Source organism: Cicer arietinum, chromosome 6 (genome assembly GCF_000331145.2).
Source record: "Cicer arietinum cultivar CDC Frontier isolate Library 1 chromosome 6, Cicar.CDCFrontier_v2.0, whole genome shotgun sequence".
NCBI classification, from domain to species: domain Eukaryota; kingdom Viridiplantae; phylum Streptophyta; class Magnoliopsida; order Fabales; family Fabaceae; genus Cicer; species Cicer arietinum.
This window is the reverse complement of record NC_021165.2, coordinates 15,857,137-15,877,182: the sequence shown is the minus strand read 5'-3', so window position 1 is coordinate 15,877,182 and position 20,046 is coordinate 15,857,137. Positions and strand designations below refer to the sequence as shown.

Below are 20,046 nucleotides of genomic sequence, written 5' to 3'. Positions count from 1 at the left end.
GATTTGGTTTATGTCTTCTTGGCTTTTGAAGAATGTATGTGTATTGTCAATTTGCAAATGTAAACTTGTTCTCGGAATTGCTTTTAGACTATGGATGGGGAATACTCCCATTCAATTGTCTCAAAATAGCTATGATGTTTGTTTTTTCTATTGAGTGAATTTGATTTTAGTTTAAAAAAGACACTCATTGGAAAGATTTGGAAAAAATTACATGTTTTAAATAAAAAAATTGATAGTGATATTTGTAAATCTTTAACTTTTTTAAATTTATTCAACATTTCAATTTCTTCATTATCATTCTTTTTGAATCACATCATTAATATATTATATCTATTTCACTGTACTTATTTTTTTTCTTTAAAATATGAATGACATTCAAAGATAATTTTTCTTTTTAATAATTATATTAATTATATTAGAATGAGATAAGATATTTTTGCGTCATAGAAGTTATATCTCATGTGTAAAAAAATATCTAATTAGTGAATTACTAACATCCTATTCACTTATTAATAACAAATTACATTTATAATATGAAAATTTAACATAATAAAAGGACAATCACGAAAAATTTGAAGCTATATTGACTTTTTTCAGAAGATAACTGAGATTTTCTGGCAGGATATCTCCGGCTCTATACCTATAATTTCATTAGATATAATAAATAACTTGATAGGATTTTGTTTTAATGGCATTTCAACATTAAGATAACAACTCAATACAAGATAAAACTCTCAAATACAATAATGTAAAATCGCAAGATTTAGCTTCACTTTTAGTGAAAAGCATAGAACATAATTTTACAAGGCACGACTGAATTCATATGATATCCAACGAGCAATGTGATTTCTGTGAATTGAAATGTCTCCTATTTCTATACAAATCATCAGTAAGTAACGCTTATGATGATGATTGAAATAAAATTCTAATTTGAATTTTCATTAGCAATAGCATCATGGTTGGCAGCACCATCCTTAGGGACAGTAACAGTGAGTATCCCATTCTCCATAGAAGCCTTAACCTGATCCATTTTACAATTAGCAGGAAGAGTGAAACTCCTCATGAATTTTCCACTACTACGTTCAACACGATGATTTGCATCATTCATCTCTTGTCTTTCCACGCTCCTCTCACCTCTTATCTGAAGCACTCTTCCATCTTCAACCTCAACCTTCACTTCCTCTTGCTTTAACCCCGGCACATCCGCTTTGAATACATGTGCTTCTGGTGTCTCTTTCCAATCAATCTGGTTGTTTAGAAATATTGGATTCTCTCGAGAAAGTTCTTTCATTGAACTTGTCAAAAGGGAATCACCAAAGGGGTTGTTGTTGCTTGGTATCATCGACATTTTGTTGTGAGATTAATTGCTTCACAGATAATTGTTGCACGGAACCACAACTTCTATTGTATTGTATCGTATTTTAAAGTTATTTTGGAAGGTGAAGAGACTTCTTCGCAAATATTGAAGGACCATATTACATGTCTCCATTCTTAGGATGTTGCATGTGGATATTATTTTACCTTAGATACACGATTCTTAGAAATAGAATACAATACCGATTAATTACCAAATAGTAGTACAAATTATTACAATTAACATTGTAGGATTTCGATTCCCGTTTTACACACAACACACAAAACAAATACGCAATTACTAAAAAAAGAAAACACTCACACGCACACTTAACATTATTCTGAACTTAGAAGCAGAGCTTTTAACAGTGTTTAATTTAACCAGATATCTCGATTGACTTGACATCAGGCTTTTTGATTTCTTCTTTTGGAACAGTGACAGTGAGAACACCATTTTCCATTGCAGCTTTAACTTGTTCCATTTTAGCATTCTCAGGCAATCTGAATCTTCTCATGAATTTACCACTGCTACGTTCCACACGATGCCATTGATCATTCTTGTCTTCTTTCTCAACGCTCCTCTCTCCGCTTATCTGAAGAACCCTATCATCTTCGATTTCAACTTTCACCTCCTCTTTCTTCAGTCCAGGAAGATCAGCTTTAAACACGTGTGCTTCTGGTGTTTCCTTCCAGTCCACACGTGTGTTCACAAATGCAGAATTCTCACGAGATAATTCAGGGAATGAAGAAGAAACAGAACTAGAAAATGGAAAATCCTTAAAGGGATCCCAAAGGTCGAGGGAGAATGGATCGTAAACGTTGCTCCTTCGGCCACCAAAGAAACTTGGAATCAGCGACATTTTTATTCTTCTGAAATGGAAATTCTGCAAATGGAAGTTTATAATGTGAAGTTGCTAAACCGTAAACACAAAATTGGCAACAATTTGAAGTCTGTTTATTTCGATGGTTTAATGAAGGGACGCATTGGGTATTTAAACCAAGTGGATGAGTAATGTAGTACTTTCGAGATAAATCCTATTTTCTTTCCTTTTATCTATTTGAAGTATTTTCCGAATTTTCCAGAAATTCAGAAATAATACAGAGTTCTTCCATACTGCAACCAGAAGTCTCTAGATTTGGGAACATTTACTATGTTTAGTCCAATTGTTATTCTCATTTGTGGGATAAAAGTAGGGAATTCGGACTTACGGTAGTCAACATAATTGGACCATTCGATTCAGATTTTATATCTTTTAAAAATCTAACCATTTTAATTTAAAAAATTTGATTTTGAGTGGACATTCTAAATGTAATTAACTGTATTGCACCAATCTAAGTAGGAAAATAAGATATTATGTTAAACAAAATTTAAGAGTTTTGATGGTCACATATTTAAATAATTTTATTTACTTTCTCTTCATTAATCTTTTTTTCTCTAACTTTCTCCTAATTTTACTGTCTCTTCATTATAAAAAAATAAAAAGAGAGAGAGAGAGAGAAAATGGATAATATTAAAAGAGATAAAGAGTAATGGATTTTTATCATCCAAATTTCTCAAAATTATAAGGTTAAATATTTTAACACTCCCAAACCAACTCCTCCACTTGTTATCCAAAAAGTTCATTCCAAAAATTACCATAAATTTTAATAGAGGATAAAACTTTCAAAATTACATAATGCACCAGTTTCTTGTCTGTTATAATCTTACTATATTTGTGTATCCAATCTACATCCAAATTCTAAGTTAATTTTCATCCTTAAAATAAATTCAAATAAACTTACGCACAGTGAAATAACTTGATAAATTAAAAAGTCGAAGCATATATATATCTATATATATATATATACACCGGTGAATTTCATCAATTCTTTTTTGAAAAAGTAGGTTTATAGGTCCATTAAACCCACAAAATTTTAGGGGGTTTTTAGTGTGGGGGTTTTGTTTTTTAAGCTTTTTAAATTATAAATTTTTGTGGCCCTTCCAATATGTGGGTCGAGATCAATAATTATGCGATTTGTCAAATTAACAGCTCTAGCTACAATGCTTCTGTAGCAAATACCAGGGGAAAAAAGAAATAGTATGCTATAGAAAATAATGTGTTTTGGTCTGAGTAATAATAGTTGATTTGTTATTTTGTATATATATATAAAAAAAATTGATTGGTGAATTTAATTTCATTTTTGATTTTGTTACTATTTTATCATATACAAATTCATTTGGATTTTAGGATTAGGTATAATAATAATAATAATACAAATAATAGAGAAATTATCCTTTACCATTTTGAATTTTAATTTTTATAGTATGTGATTTTAATAATTATTAAATATTAAACTAATAACAAAAATTTAGACTCTTTGTCAGTTGACTCTATGGATCCGTCTCTACCAACTATACATGACATTTTTTAACATCTAAGTTTATTAAAGTATTAAAAGTAAATTGTTTACCATCCCCCAAACAAACTCCAGCACTTTCTATCCAAAAATCATCTAAAAATTACCAAAAAAAACTAAAACATAACCAAGTTACTTCCAAATTCTTAGGTAGTTTTCATCATCAAAATAGATTCAAAACCACTTAAACATAATGAAACAACTTGATGAATTTGAAAGACCACATACGCACTACATATTTAGTGGTGAATTGCATCAGTTTTTGGAATATTATATGACATATAAATTCAACCAAATTTTTGAAGTTCGCCTAATACACATAGGTGAATAGATCAACGAATCATGACATTTTTTAACATCTAAATTTTTCAAAATTTTAAGGGTAAATCTTTATAACATTCCTAACGCATGAGCTGCAACCTTTAACACTTCAAATTGTTATTAAAACATGGCTTCAATCTATGATCTTTTAATGTACAATTGCTATGTTCCATAACTTCAAATCACTTAGAAGATATTCAATTGATAATTGCAATTGAGAATTGAAAAAGCATAACCTAAAAACGAAGATGCATATTAACATAACGATGAAACGAAGTTGCAACTGATGAAAATGTGTAATATCATACCACAATTCTATATTCAGATGAGTGTTCACATGATGGAGAATCTCATAGTTGTAGATTCATTAATTTAGGTTTCCGACCTTCGATTTAAGATTACGAGGAGATACGATTCATGACAGAAGAGAAAAATCAAATTTTTTATGAAGAAAAGGAAAATCAAATTTTATGTGAAGAAGAGGAAAATCAAATTTTATGTGAAAAAGAGCAAATCAATTTTCTTTGAGAAGGGGGAAATGATTTTACCTTTTACCTTTTACTATGCTTGTGTATACAATTTACTTCCAAATTCTGATGTAATTTTCATCATTAAAATAGATCAAGCACACTTAATCATAATAAAGCAACTTGAGGTATCAATTGACATACAAATTCAACCAAACTAGAACTTGGACTGGTGCGATACATGCATGAGTAATAATTTTAAATGAAATAAAAATATTTTCATAGTATTTTCAAGATCGGATATAGTGGCATTGACCAATATTTATTATCTCTTAGATATCCAAATTGTAATCAAGCTCAATTATATAGTGTTATTTTTTAATATTAAAAAAACTTTGAAAACATAATTTATGCCACCGTAAATATTATTGGTTGAGTTGCGGACTAGATCCCTCTCTTTAAGACGTTTCGAGGCACTGCCCAAATTGTGCAAGACAGATTATCAACTACGAAGTCTTCAGGATAAAACAACCTAGATACATTGTATCAGAGTTCTACTGCACCGTAGAAAACCGTTCTATAATTACACTTGCAATATGGTAGTCGAATGTCTGTCACTCGTAATATGGTACTAAGATCACTCAAAAGAAAGAGAAGAAGTGAGTAAGAAAGGGGGAAAATAGAGAAAAAAATTCAGATTCATGGTGCTTTTGGTGTGATTTTCCAACTCAAGAGAATCCTCTATTTATAGAGGAAATCCGCAACTAGATCAGAGAAATTCAAGAATCCATCTAAACATGCGCTACAAGATTTGACCTCAGAAACGCGTGCTCCAAACTGATTGACCATAAAAAATGTGCGTTTCAAACTTAGGGTTTTGACCTAGGTTTTGGATCGGGAAACAACATATGCATGAGACCAAAGATTAGGGTTTTGATTGGGCAATAACTGACACCCAAATCCAGGAAGGAAGATTAGATCAAATATTAAATGTTTACTCGGTGGAGGACAATAATACACCACTTAGCCAAAACCAAACCCAAAGGCAAAGCCTGGCCCAACCGAGCCAAAGCCCACGGCTCAATTTTGCATGTGTTATTCCTCCTTTACAAAATTGGGGTACCCCATGGGGACACCCCAAGTTCTATACCTGCACCTTATAAACATTACTAGTGTTTGATAACCCTTTTATGTAGGACTTCGTTATTTTTCAATTCACAACAACACTAGCTCTCGTTAATGTCATCATTATTTCTAATAATATTCCATTAATATCATCATCAATTCCAACAATCGCTCACTTGAATTTAAAAAGAAGGTTTTTGAAATAACGTCAAACACTTCTATAAGATTGTGCATAAACAAAGGTGTCTCTTGACTTGAACCTTTGCATAGCAAGTATGATTGAGATTCAACAAGAGTGACTTGTAGTCTTGAACTTTATCTCTGACATCAAAACCACACACAACCTTTTTATTTGGGTGTATTCTCATGAGTGACTCATTGATAGACAATAGTTTCGTCCTTTTGGATGTAATTATGACTTTCTCTCTAGCTAATTCTTTTGTTAAAGGATTTGCTAAATTTTCATCAGTCCGTACATAATCCACTATAACAGCTCCTTTAGAAAGTAGTTCTCTAAATGTGATGTGCTTACGATGTATTTGTCGTCTCTTATCGTTGTAATAATGATTTTCAATCTTTGTAATAGCTGCAGTACTATCGCAGTGGATCAACATAGCTGGGAAAGGTTTTTCCCATAAAAGGATCTCAGCTAGCAAGAATCTCAACCATCTTGCTTCTTCACTAGCAGTATCTAGTACTATCATTTCAGAATTCATAGTGGACTGAGCCAATATGGTATGTTTCTTAGATTTCCAAGATACAACACCACCGGCTATACTGAAAATATAGCCATTGGTTGCTTTGGAGTCATCTGATAAATGTGTTCCAATCATATCGTTGTATCCTTGAAGGACGACAAGAAATCATTGATAATGTAATCTGAGACTCATGGTCCTTTTAAGGTATCTCATGACTCTTTCGATAGCATGTCAATGCTCCATACTAGATCTACTAGTAAACCTGCACAACAATCCCACGACAAATGCAATGTTGGGTCTAGTACAATCAGTAGCATACTTGAGGCTGCCAATGATGTTAGCATATTCAATTTGTTTAACACCTTCACCAGTGTTCTTGAAAAGTTTCACACTTGGATCATATGGTGTGCAAACAGGTTTACATTCAAAGTAATTATATTTCTTTAAGATTTTTTCAACATAGCGAGAATAATCCAAATAAATTCCTTTTTCTAACCTAGTAATCTTGATTCCAAGGATTACACTCGCTTCTCCGAGGTCTTTCATATTAAAATTGTTACTCAATAATGATTTCACATTATTTATAGCATGAATATTTGAACGAAGTATGAGAAAGTCGTTTACATAGAGACATATGATAGTGCAAATTTTTCTTCCAAGTCACCATTTAAAAAGGTTGTTCTAACATCCATCTGATGTATCATCGAGTTATGAATAGCAGCAAGTGATATGAGCACCCTAATGGATGTTATTCTAGTGACTGATGAAAAACTATCGAAGAAATCTATATTTTCTCTTTGTCTAAAACCTTTGGCTACAAGGCGTGCCTTGTATTTATCAATAGTTTCATCGAGTTTTAGTTTATTTTTCAAGATCCATTTACAACCTATTGGTTTGCAACTAGGAGGCTAGTCTACTAGATGCCAGGTCTTGTTAGACTCTAGAGAATCTATTTTATCCTTTATAAATTCTTGCCATAAATCTACATCCAATGATGACAAAACTTCTTTAAGATTTGCAGGATCGTCTTCTAAATTATAGGTCATATATTCGGGTCCATAATCTTTAGCAACTCTTACTCTCTTACTCCTTCGAGTTTCTATTTTGCCTTGTTTCTTTCTTTCAGTGCTTCTTGTCACATGAACTTGACTAGGTTCGCTGCCTCCACTATTTCTCGATTTGAAAGGAAATTATTTTCATAGAAGTCAATATTATTTGATTATATGAATACTTTCGCATTTAGATCATAAAACCTATATGCTTTACTGTTTATTGCATACCCAATAAATACACATATATAGGCTCTACTAGCGAGTTTAATTTGCTTGGGATCGAAGATTCTTACATAAGCCAAACATCCCCATGTTCGAAGATAAGATAAGTTGGATTGTCTTTTCTTCATTATCTCATAAGGAGATGATTTATTTTTAGATTCAGGAACTCTATTCACAACATAGCAAACAATAAAAATAATTTCCCCCCACTAGTGAGATGTTTCACCAGAGCTAAGCATAATAGCAACAACTAGTTCCGTAAAATTTCTATTCTTTCTTTTAGCTTTACGATTCATTTCATGTGAATACGGTGCAGTAGTTTCATGTATAATTCTTTGGGTTTTTATAAAACTCATTAAATAAACTGGAATCATATTTTGTTCCTCTATCACTATGAAACCTCTTAATCTTTTTACTAAATTTATTTTCCATTTTAGTTACAAAGATCTTAAATATGTCAAGTAATTCACTTTTATTTTTGATTAGATATACAAAAGTATAATCAGAACAATCATCAATAAAAAGGATGAAATAACGATTTTTATTTATGGTTAACATCCCATCAAGTTCACATATATCAGAGTGTATTCGGTATAAAGGTTCATATTATCTAATTATTGATTTATGTGAACTCTTAGTTATAGTTTGACTGCAAAAATCACATTTTTCAAAATCGTTTAAAGATAACTTTAGAGTTAAGTCTAAGTTACTAAAGTTTGAAATCACACGTTTGTTCATATCACATTTCTCATTAATAACATCATTATTTTCAACAATCTACTATTAATATCATCATCATTTTCAACATATAAGAATCACAAAAATACACGACACGAGAAGCTTAACAAATAACCGTAAATAAAATAAATGGATATTTGATTACTTTTTAGTTAATGGTCACAAATGTTGATATAATGGTATCTATACGTACAAATATTTATACCAATAATAAATTAGTAAAATTGTCATGTTGTATTAGTTTTTGTTTATGTATTAATAATTTTTATAATAAAATATTATTATATATGTATTAATAATTATTACTACTTTTTTGGACGAAATATAGAGAAAAGTACTATATAATGAAAAAAAAACATTGTATATAAATAAATAATCATTAATATCTATTAATGTTTAAAAATATATAGATGAAGTACGCATACTATTTTTATTCAATAGCAAAGATAACTAACACAAGGGAATAGTGTCATCCCTACGATCATCCACTTCAATGTCTAAGAAATATTATTTTTTATTGATATGTAATAAATTTTCGAAAAGAAAATCTACGTGCTTTCTTTAGCTTAGTTTCTATGGTGTCAATAATCTTCATAGAAAATGCTTAAAGAATGAAACATGGGTTTAGTTTATTTAAATAATTTTCCATATAAATTAGTTATAGGCTACAGATAAAAATAATAATTATAGGTTCATGTTTGTTGTTTTATTTGGTAAAAACTTTTTTATTTTTTAAAATTTAATTTATATATACATGTACCGATATAAATTAAATCTTAAAAATAAAAAAGTAAACTCGTTTATCTTACCCAATTACTATTATTATTGCTGTTAAAACGAAAAATCTAGTACATTCCAGTTATTGTTACTCAATCTTGTGGGGCCTTTCTACAATGTGTCATTTTGAAGACCCCGTTGACACGGTAGAATTTTCTCGATACTACACGATGATTCCTCTATGCCATTCATATACACATCGTGCCTGCATACAACGTCATCCACAATTCACACTAAATTTTGATATCAAATCCCATTCCATCCTCAATTAACCGAGTTCTCAACTAGTACATCTAAAGAAATAAAAATGTCGCTGATTCCAAGTTTCTTTGGTGGCCGAAGGAGCAACGTTTACGATCCATTCTCCCTCGACCTTTGGGATCCCTTTAAGGATTTTCCATTTTCTAGTTCCGTTTCTGCTTCATTCCCTGAATTATCTCGTGAGAATTCTGCATTTGTGAACACACGTGTGGACTGGAAGGAAACACCAGAAGCACACGTGTTTAAAGCTGATCTTCCTGGACTGAAGAAAGAGGAAGTGAAAGTTGAAATTGAAGATGATAGGGTTCTTCAGATAAGCGGAGAGAGGAGCGTTGAGAAAGAAGACAAGAATGATCAATGGCATCGTGTGGAACGTAGCAGTGGTAAATTCATGAGGAGATTCAGATTGCCTGAGAATGCTAAAATTGAACAAGTTAAAGCTGCCATGGAGAATGGTGTTCTCACTGTCACTGTTCCAAAAGAACAGATCAAAAAGCCTGATGTTAAGTCCATTGAGATCTCTGGTTAAACTCGGAAGTGACTCTCTTGCTTTTGTTTGTACCCATGTAATGTTAATCTTTTGTGTGATGATGTCAGTGCAAGAGATATATGTAATGTGTGAAATATTTCTGCATGAATAAATAAGTAAATAGTTATTGTTCTTCTTCTTGATGTTAATTTTGACCTCACCTTGTTTTCGTATTTCCCCTAAGAAAAATAATTTGAACTTAAAATCCTTCTGGTCGTGAAAATTAGGATTATTTCAAACTGCCATTGCAACTTGATTGCCAATAAAAGATTCCTCATTTTGTTTCATATGAGTCTGAAAGCGAGTTTCTAGGCCAAAATGCTTGATTTACAGCAGCTGTAGTTACATGTTCTACCTCATTCTGCTTCTCTAAACACCTTGTAATAACACCTGATCTAAAGCTGGGAAAATAACCTATTTTGTTTTCTCATGTTCTCAATGGAACCTCTACAATCACTTTCAAGACATGTAACTTTGGCTGTTCGCACTTATCAGTCATAATTTCACTTGCACAGTGGATGAACTTTCAAAGCATGCTTAAGAATCAAGCAATCAGACATCTATAAGTAATATTTATCAAATTAGCTATATTATCTTCTCCAAAATTTTCTTTCTAGTTCATCGGAGTAATGATGCTTTTGCCATCCTTCATAATTTACCTCCCTTTTATACTCTGTAGACCCTGGTGGATTATTCCGTTAGCTGTATGTTGTTTTAGTTATTTATGCCTGGCTATGTGACATCTCATTCATCTTGTAACTGTTTTATAACTGTCCAGGAATAGATTGGCAGCATATATAAGCCAAAGCTTACTGTTTGTAATCTGAGAGTGTTGTAAATTTTTTATCATTGAATAGATAATCAATTGTTCGAACCTGTTTTTCTCTTTATCCTTGCAAATTTTTTTCTCAAATTACAAACTTGTTGCTATAGTCTTTTGCAAGACTGTTTCGATTAATAACATACTTCTTTTTGGCATATCCACTCTTGCTTAAATTCCATTCCTAGTAAAAGATGTCATCAAACTGAGGTCTGTGTCTCAAATGCCCGGAGCAGTAAATCATTGATACCGACAAAAACTAGATTAATTTTACACGGGTATCCTTACATTCAATGATTTTGAAGATGATAGTGAAGTATCTATACCGGATCCTGGGTCTATTCCTTATATTTCCAGAGTTTTTGTTTAGTTATTATAAGAAATAAAATAAGATATGCAAATGATGCGATAAAAGTACCTACCGCCTAGGATAAGACACTACATAGCAAACATCTACTTCCTCCAATTTCATACGCAGCAGTAATATTGTGAACTACAGATAGAAAACAAAAGAATAATACTTGACCACTCGAAGGATAGCAAATAGTACATGTTCATGAAGTATACTGTGAGAACAGAATTATACAAATATCATAGCAAACTAAAGATTTAAGGGCCATCACGGACTCGAGATTCATACAGTAGCAAGTTCTGTAACATTAAAAACAAAAGACCTTAAAGGACTTTCACACATTAAAAAAACCACTAAGTAACATCCAAAAACTTAAAATCCACCACGAAGACGCAACACGAGGTGAAGAGTAGACTCCTTCTGAATGTTGTAGTCAGCTAGGGTCCTTCCATCCTCCAATTGCTTCCCAGCAAAGATCAACCTTTGCTGATCTGGTGGGATTCCCTCCTTGTCTTGAATTTTTGCCTTTACATTGTCAATTGTGTCTGAACTTTCCACCTCCAAAGTTATGGTCTTTCCTGTCAAAGTCTTTACAAAGATCTGCATACCTCCCCTCAATCGAAGGACAAGGTGGAGGGTGGATTCTTTCTGGATGTTGTAATCAGCCAAGGTTCGGCCATCTTCAAGCTGCTTTCCAGCAAAAATCAACCTTTGCTGGTCTGGGGGAATACCCTCCTTGTCCTGTATCTTAGCCTTCACATTGTCAATTGTGTCTGAGCTCTCTACCTCCAAAGTAATTGTCTTGCCAGTAAGAGTCTTCACGAAAATCTGCATACCACCACGAAGACGCAAAACCAGGTGGAGAGTTGACTCTTTCTGGATGTTGTAATCAGCCAAGGTTCGACCATCTTCAAGCTGTTTTCCAGCAAAGATGAGCCTCTGCTGATCAGGTGGGATACCCTCTTTGTCTTGGATCTTGGCCTTGACATTGTCAATGGTGTCAGAACTCTCAACTTCAAGGGTGATGGTCTTTCCTGTGAGGGTCTTGACGAAGATTTGCATGCCACCACGGAGTCGGAGCACCAAATGAAGGGTGGATTCTTTCTGAATATTGTAATCTGCTAAAGTTCGGCCATCCTCAAGCTGTTTGCCAGCAAAAATGAGCCTCTGTTGGTCTGGTGGAATGCTCTCCTTGTCCTGAATCTTGGCCTTGACATTGTCAATAGTATCAGAGCTTTCCACCTCAAGGGTGATCGTCTTTCCAGTGAGAGTCTTCACGAAGATTTGCATTCCACCACGGAGACGGAGCACCAAATGAAGGGTTGACTCTTTTTGGATGTTGTAATCAGCAAGGGTACGCCCATCCTCCAGCTGCTTGCCTGCAAAAATGAGACGCTGCTGGTCTGGTGGGATGCCTTCCTTGTCTTGAATCTTGGCCTTAACATTGTCTATGGTATCTGAACTCTCAACTTCGAGAGTGATGGTTTTGCCAGTGAGGGTCTTCACAAATATTTGCATCTATATTATCCATAACAAACAAAAACAAATTAATCAATCAACAATTGTTCATTATAGCTACAACAGAGTTAAAAGACTACGTGTTAGAGGACTGGAAGTAGAAGATCAGCCAATATAATGAGTTATATTTACAGAAAAACGTTTTAAAAACATACTTCTCATCAAAGTACAAAATTACACAAAAAATTGTGTCCGATAAATGAATGAATCAGTCGTATCAACGTCCCAGGACTAATCTAACTATAGGAGATTATAAAATCATACAATACATAATCCAATTCTTAAGATCGTTTTGAACCTTTTGATTAATACAAAATTAAATTAATCAAGAAAAGTTTTCACATAGATCTCAGCTAGAGTGATTATCGTAACAGTCAAATCACATAAACCAGATTAAAAATAAAGGCAAACAGGTGAATGATGGATTAAAAAGATAACACAAACCTAACAATCGATGTCGAAAAAGCTATATCAAATTCAAAGTTGACAAATCCAAAGACCGATTAAACGAGAGAATACAAAACCCTAATGATCGAAGTCTTAATGGAAAGGAGAAGAAAAGTAGATTATACCTTGAAAGTGAAAGGGTGTTGTGCTCTAGGAATTTTCTTTTCACTGCAATGAAACGAAAGCTTTCTGTAGCTACTTGAAGAATTGGTTTACCGGGCTTTGCATTTTATAGTGAAAAAATATCGGCAACAGCCACTCAGTCAATCAATGTATGACACGTGGACATACTATAAGGTGCCCACCTTTATGAAACGGCAACTTCTAGAATCAGAGTCAAAATCGTTTTCGGCAACTGATGACGATACGATGGATAAGGATTGCATCTTGCATTCACCAATTTTTTTCCGTCCAAACAAATCGAATGATACAAATTTAAAATTATAATTTAAAAATAATTAAGTCTGTTTATAACTATATTATAATTTCATCTAATTGTGAGTTTTTAAATTTAAACTAAAATAAAATATTTAATTTAGTAGTATTAACATTATCAGTGCAAAACATTTTTAATTGCATGTAATTGATGACAGTAATAATACGAGATTGAATATAGTGCAATTACAACTACATGCATGTAGTTGTGTAGTCAGTACATCGCTTATCATTAATATGACCCTCCAGAGTGCGGTGACTACCCAACTTGTACCCATTTGTGACTACGCCAATTGCTAGTCCATATTAGTATATCCCCTTTCAACTATGTTCAGGTTTTCTAGAATACCATAAATATAAACATACAATTTTGTTTTGAAAAATTATTGTATCTTATTATCAACAAAATTAATGTATTTAGTCTAAATCATAAAAGAGTATAATGATTATATTTGCAATGTAAAATAATTTTATAATATCATATAATATAAATCAACCATGTTATATATAACTGAATATTGTTATATACAACTAAAAAGAATTGTTAGTCAATAATGGCAATTAACAGTTGAATGTGGGTAAGTCAAATCTTTTTCAAGTCTCTAAAGGTCCACAAAGATTGCAAAGACATGTGAATGAATTAATGCACAATAGAATTTGATGATTTGCCAATTGCATTTGTGTTATACGTTTTTAGTACCATTAACGTTCAACACAGAGGCACAACAAAACATGTGCGAGTATTGACAACGAGACATGTTGTGAAGATAGGAAATATGAACCGATCGTGGAGCATCAAAAATTCCCATAAGCAAGAATTATCATTGATTATCCACATAATAGCCGAGTAAAGCTATATTTTTGTAGGTTACGTCTTATGGCCAGTAGGACTAGCATCTGTCTATAAATATCAATACTTGTAAATTATTCGAGACATATAATTAATCAAACAAGTTTTTATGCATATCTATCTCTTTATCATTTTATTTTACTTTGTATATTCATTAGTTTAGTAGTTTAAAGATAAACGCGACGTACTTTAACACTCTTTAACGTTATTAGGATATTTATAATTGAGGGACATAGTTCATTCTTCAATGTAATCGTTTAAAAAAAACGAAATCAAATTGAAAAGAGTTAGTTGATCTCTCGAATAATTTCTAACTCCAACAACAGTTGTTATCACTTTCAAAAAAAATCATATATTTTATTTATATTGACATCAATGTAAAATTAATTTACGCTGGTATACATTTTTTTTTCAAATTAATTTTTTTTAAAACGACCAAATCTAAAACTAAAATTTTATATCTAGATATATTTTTCCTTAAAATTATTGTTGTTTATATTTTATTCTAGAAAAAATATCTATTTTTTTTTATTGGACGGAGAGGAAGGTAGGGGAATAAAAATGATCATAAGCCAAATTTAGTTCCGCTCCAAAAATTAAGGATTTAGAAGTGAGAGAATATAAGCTTAGCATTTAATTTTAAATATTTTTATTTAATTTGATCTTAAATATGAGAAAAAGGATTGTGTAATAAAAGTTTTAGTCTAGTTTATTTAAAAAGTATGATCTACCTCGAATATGACATTGGTTAAATTATAGATTAGTGTCGATCGATCCAATCTATTTTTATATGTAATTATCTTTTTTGTATTAAATCAAACAAATTCTTTATCATTGTCACGATCTATTAGCTAATTAGCTAATTAGCTAATTAGCTAATATGAATTATGATTATCGTTCTTTTAATAGATTTATAATTTAAAATAATTTTTCCTTCTTAACTACTCTGTTACCAAATGATCTCAATTGATGGTAAGGAAGGATGACAACAAAGGGATTTAAATTTGTTTAGTTCAAAATAATTAATTTTTTAAATCTCTAGTTTTTCAAGGTCAAACTCTTTTTTTTTTATTTAAAAATACTAGTTTTAAAAATAGTTTCCTTTAAAAACGAAAAATTGATTTTTTTTAATGCAAACATAGTTGAGGATAAGAGAAAAGTAATACACAAAATTATCTTGGATGAACTGTTCACCTAACAGTTATCTCCAATTCATTTAACTTAAAGAATTTTCCACTAAAATGTCTTCATTTATTTGATTACAATTGCTAGAGAATACTTTTGTTAATTGATTATTCTCAAACACATCACAAGGACTTAGCATATGTTTGGAATGGCGTTTGCAGCCAATTTCTTCAGTTACCATGCATTTTATCCGTGATTTAGAGAAGCTACTATTTGGAGAGTTTTAGTGGACATGAATTTGCAACGTCATTTTGCATTTTTTCAAACACACACTTAGTATTGTCATATCTATGAGGAATACAAACAACCACCATTGGAACATATCTATGAATTTGCAACGTGATTTCAGGAATTCTCAAATTCTTTAGCAGATTTCACTTTTGAGATGTTTAAATTTGTTTAAAGATTTCTGAAATTAATTTTACAAAAGTTGAAGCTTTGTGCCAAATTAATACAATATTCTTCTTGTTTGCAGTTCTTTAGCTTGTATAGTTGGTTGAAAAATAAATATGTTATCTTTTGTGTAAATAAGTTCGCAATAAAATCTTAGAAATATTGTACAGAGATATTATACACGTGGTGTTATTCCAAAAAGTGTTTGTGGTATCATAACTCTTCTTCAATGAGTTCATTTTCGTTCTGATGGAGTATAGTCATTACGCTCTTAACTAGACGCTGACATCTCAACTATTTAGGTTGCCAAATGCACATAATTTGAATATTGCACTAAATCACCAAACACATTATAGCTTCAACTTATCCATAGTTTATTGATTGTAATGTTATGGATATACTAGATGTTATGAGAGAGTCAACATATCTTTTTGACATTGTCAATTAAAGAGTTTCATATGCTCACTAGACAAATCAGTTAGAAGAAAAATTATTCCTTATACGATTTTGTTATCAACAAAATTAATTGTTGTTCATTTGTATATATATGGACCAAGTTGGTTCCAATAGTTTGGGGTTTTAGACTTGTATAATGCATCGTTTGATCCTTAAATATACTATTTCTATTACAAATAAATGTTATTTTTCATTATGAATACCATAATTTTTGGGTTAAAATATTATTTTTATACTACACAAACTATAGGGAAATATGATAATATTAAAAAAAATGCGTTTATATGTACTTTTTATAATCTCAAATATAAGAGAAAATAATATAAAATATATATATTTGTTCCTAAATTTAAAATAAATACTTTTTATATATATATTTGTTCCTAAATTTAAAATAAATACATTTATTTTATTTTTAATTCTATTTTTTTTTTATATATTTAAGACCAAGAAGAATACAGGTTATCAATGAAAGAAATAATCAAAAGTGTGAGTGAAAGATTCAATCATTGTGTCAAATTCAATTGATAAATGCACCATATTTTACTAGTAGAAATGCCATTTGATAAACAATATAATTGATGAAAGACTCTCTATTTACAAAAACAAAACAAAAATGAACGTTCAAATTGAAAATTGCAATATCTTGAGGAAGTAAAATTTAATTAAATTTACTTTATTTTTTAGAAAAGCAAAAAATGTACATGTATTATTATTTATATAAAACTAAATAACTGTTATAAAATAATCAAAACAAAAGCAAAATATTCATAAGAGAAAAGACTGAAAAGATAATATGATATCTTTGCATTATACTCTTTAAGGTACAACAATCCTTACAATACCATATAAACTTTAAACTTTCAAGAATTAAGTAATCTATCATAATAAGTCATTATCAATTGATAAAAAAAGCTTATAGCTATGGACATCCACCAAATGTTATTAATAATAGACTTAAATAAATTTTTTCTGTTAGAATGCGAAAATATATTTTTGAATGCATTTTTTTATAAACATGTTTACAACATTGTAAAAAAAAAATTATAAAAAATAAATTCAAAATTTGATTTCTACGCTTATATTTTTGTTACTTTTATCTTAGTTTTATGACATTTAAAAAATTCGTATATAATTTATGTTAACTTAAAAAAAATTATGAAGAAATTTTTTCTTATGTTTAAACTTCAATACAAATAATCATTAAAAAATTTAAAAGTTTAAAGACAATTAAACATATTTCTTTTAAGTAGGGACTAAAACTGTTTGCAAGAAAATTTCAAATGACTAAATATTGCAGTTTTTTTTATTGGAACTAAAAAAAAATTCAAAATTTTATAGGAATGAAAAATTTATTTAACACATAATAATAATAACCAATAAATTGATTAATGATTCACTGTTTATATTAAGTATTGTTAGAATAAGAAATATCTATTTATAAATTAATTAATCTTGTGAGTTTGACAACTATACTCTAAAAAATCAAATAAAAGAGTAAATAACATCATACAAGTTTTTTTGAGAATATAAATCAGTGAAGTAGTAATGTCGATTTGCAAGGAAGATGGTTTGAATTGTAAATGTTTCTATTTAAAAATTCTTGAAAAAGTCTAAAGATTTAACTCAAGAATGATCTTAATTAAAAAAACAGAAAACGAAGAACGTTATTGGTTTTTACCAAAAAAAAAAAAAAAAAAAAAAGAGAACGTTCTTGGTTAGCTTAAAAACATAAATCTAGTTTATGTTTTTACTCAGTTAATCAATCAAGCTTAATAAATAAAGAGATAAGAGAAAGAATATCATACAAAGATGTATCCTAGTTCACCCAACTTGGGTTACGTCCAGTCCTCACAACTGTGAGATTTTCCACTAAATGTTCAAAACAAAGAACCTTTTTGGTTTTACAGCACATATCTTAGTTGATAAAGTTGTTAGTAATAATTATCTAGTAGAAGCTAACAATGTACTTGAAATATGTTTCATTTCACCCCAATTAAATCTAGTAAGTAATTACCAACTAAGTCTATATGTTTTATTTGTAGATTATAGTGAGTGACTCTATGGTATGATCGTCCATAATTGAATGCTAAATGTGATATGTGTTGTTAACTCATGTTGCACTTTAATAAATTATAAATGCCCTCGTCATGTTTATTATATCTTCAGAGACTAAGCTTCAATCTTTATTGTGGTAATTTAAATAATGATTTGCTTTTTCTTTATTACAAATTTCGAGGACGAAATTTCTCTAAGTTGGGTATAATTGTAACATCCAAAATTTCATAATCAACAATTTTATTAATTAAATAGAATTTTAAAGAAATTAATTTGGTGTTAAAATCATTTTAGAATATATATTGATTAATTTTATGATTAGTTGTCCTTATATGTGTGAGTTTCTTATGGTTTGATAATCGTATATATATTTGATTTAATGAGTAATATAAATTATAAATATTATGTTTAGTTACTTAATTTATAAATATTAAGTTTAATTACTTAAATTTAATTATTTTATCATTTTGACTATTATATAAAGATGGTAGTATTTTTATGTGATTAGTTTGTAAAATAGTATAATTGTAGTTAATATTGTGAATATGAGAGTTTTCGTTATTAATTTATTTTAAAATAGTAATTACTTAAATTACTTTTTATAAATATTTGTTTTGAAATCGTGGTAATACGTTCATAATGAAATTGTATTAACAAAATTAGTTCTGGTAATAGTTGGTTTTATTTAATAATAATAATAATAGTAATAATAATAATAATAATAATAATAACAACAACAACAACAACAACAATAATAACAACAATAATATTGTCTACTTTCTATTTATCATTTAGGCCCAATATTAAGAAAAGAATACTGAAACCCTAGCCGCTACTACGAACCCTATTTCACAAACACTTTTATAAATAAAACCAAAATCCTAGCCACCATCACCATCACCTCCTCTTTTTGGGCATCAAAAGCTTATAACTTATTTTCCTTGTGAACGACTTGGTGGGGCTTAGAGCTTTGTACTAGGAAGAAAAGCGGCCAAGGTAAGGGCTTTTCCCCACACAAATTATAGTTAGGCCGTTAGTTGAATGACATGAAATAAATAATCGTGATTACTTGTATTTTAAAAGAAAATAAATGTAGACTAATAAAACCCCAATTTTTGTGAGATTGAATTTAATATTTGACTCTTATGTAGTAAATTATGAAAATTTATGCGATGTATGATAAACAAAATTTAACAATTATTATATATATTAGTTGGAGTGTGAATTTTATTGTTATATGTGTTAAAGTGTTAATTTTTATGGCCGATATGATATCAAACTTTTATCTCTATGTGATTGTCCTAATTTTTATCATTATATGGATGTGTGTATGTGTTCTTAATGATGTGTGAATAAGGTGATGATTTTAAAAAAGTGAATTTTAATGCTCATGACATAATTCTTAGTGGGTTGTGTGGGAGTATATCTATTTCATACTGCATCTTCATGGTATGACATATGCATCTTCGTGGAAGTTGCCTTAATGGCAGGTTTTGATTTTCTGTGTGGAAGTTGCCTTAGTGGTAAGTGTGATTTTCTGTGTGGAAGTTGCCTTAGTGGCAGGGGGGGTTTTTTTTGTGGGGGGTGGCTTT

At 30.3% G+C, this 20,046-nt stretch overlaps 4 protein-coding genes across 5 annotated transcripts; 1 reads left to right on the top strand and 3 right to left on the bottom strand.

The window, feature by feature from the left end:
* Window positions 1-678: 678 nt before the first annotated feature.
* LOC101515584 (18.5 kDa class I heat shock protein-like) lies at window positions 679-1,385 on the bottom strand. The gene has a single exon (XM_004505029.4). It carries the CDS (start codon window positions 1,346-1,348, stop codon window positions 926-928), a length of 423 nt encoding a protein of 140 aa, XP_004505086.1. The 5' UTR covers window positions 1,349-1,385; the 3' UTR covers window positions 679-925.
* A 149-nt stretch (window positions 1,386-1,534) lies between these two features.
* LOC101488336 (18.5 kDa class I heat shock protein-like) lies at window positions 1,535-2,510 on the bottom strand. The gene has a single exon (XM_004505030.4). The coding sequence runs from the start codon at window positions 2,211-2,213 to the stop codon at window positions 1,731-1,733; it is 483 nt and encodes a 160-aa protein (XP_004505087.1). The 5' UTR covers window positions 2,214-2,510; the 3' UTR covers window positions 1,535-1,730.
* A 6,843-nt stretch (window positions 2,511-9,353) lies between these two features.
* LOC101515262 (18.5 kDa class I heat shock protein-like) lies at window positions 9,354-10,075 on the top strand. The gene has a single exon (XM_004505028.4). It carries the CDS (start codon window positions 9,458-9,460, stop codon window positions 9,938-9,940), a length of 483 nt encoding a protein of 160 aa, XP_004505085.1. The 5' UTR covers window positions 9,354-9,457; the 3' UTR covers window positions 9,941-10,075.
* A 1,187-nt stretch (window positions 10,076-11,262) lies between these two features.
* Window positions 11,263-13,486, bottom strand: LOC105852289 (polyubiquitin). 2 transcript variants are annotated; one of them, XM_012717095.3, is made up of 2 exons: window positions 13,203-13,486; window positions 11,263-12,630 (listed from the first exon to the last, which is right to left on the bottom strand). In XM_012717095.3, the coding sequence occupies exon 2, from the start codon at window positions 12,628-12,630 to the stop codon at window positions 11,485-11,487; it is 1,146 nt and encodes a 381-aa protein (XP_012572549.1). In that variant the 5' UTR covers window positions 13,203-13,486; the 3' UTR covers window positions 11,263-11,484. The 2 variants fall into 2 exon arrangements, with proteins under 2 accessions (XP_012572549.1, XP_073226410.1); XM_073370309.1 differs by lacking the exon at window positions 13,203-13,486 and adding an exon at window positions 13,075-13,092.
* Window positions 13,487-20,046: the final 6,560 nt, after the last annotated feature.

Coding starts and splice junctions, on each gene's coding strand:
- LOC101515584 (XM_004505029.4), bottom strand. CDS start 1,348: ATGTCGATGATACCAAGCAACAACAACCCCTTTGGTGATTCCCTTTTG.
- LOC101488336 (XM_004505030.4), bottom strand. CDS start 2,213: ATGTCGCTGATTCCAAGTTTCTTTGGTGGCCGAAGGAGCAACGTTTAC.
- LOC101515262 (XM_004505028.4), top strand. CDS start 9,458: ATGTCGCTGATTCCAAGTTTCTTTGGTGGCCGAAGGAGCAACGTTTAC.
- LOC105852289 (XM_012717095.3), bottom strand. CDS start 12,630: ATGCAAATATTTGTGAAGACCCTCACTGGCAAAACCATCACTCTCGAA.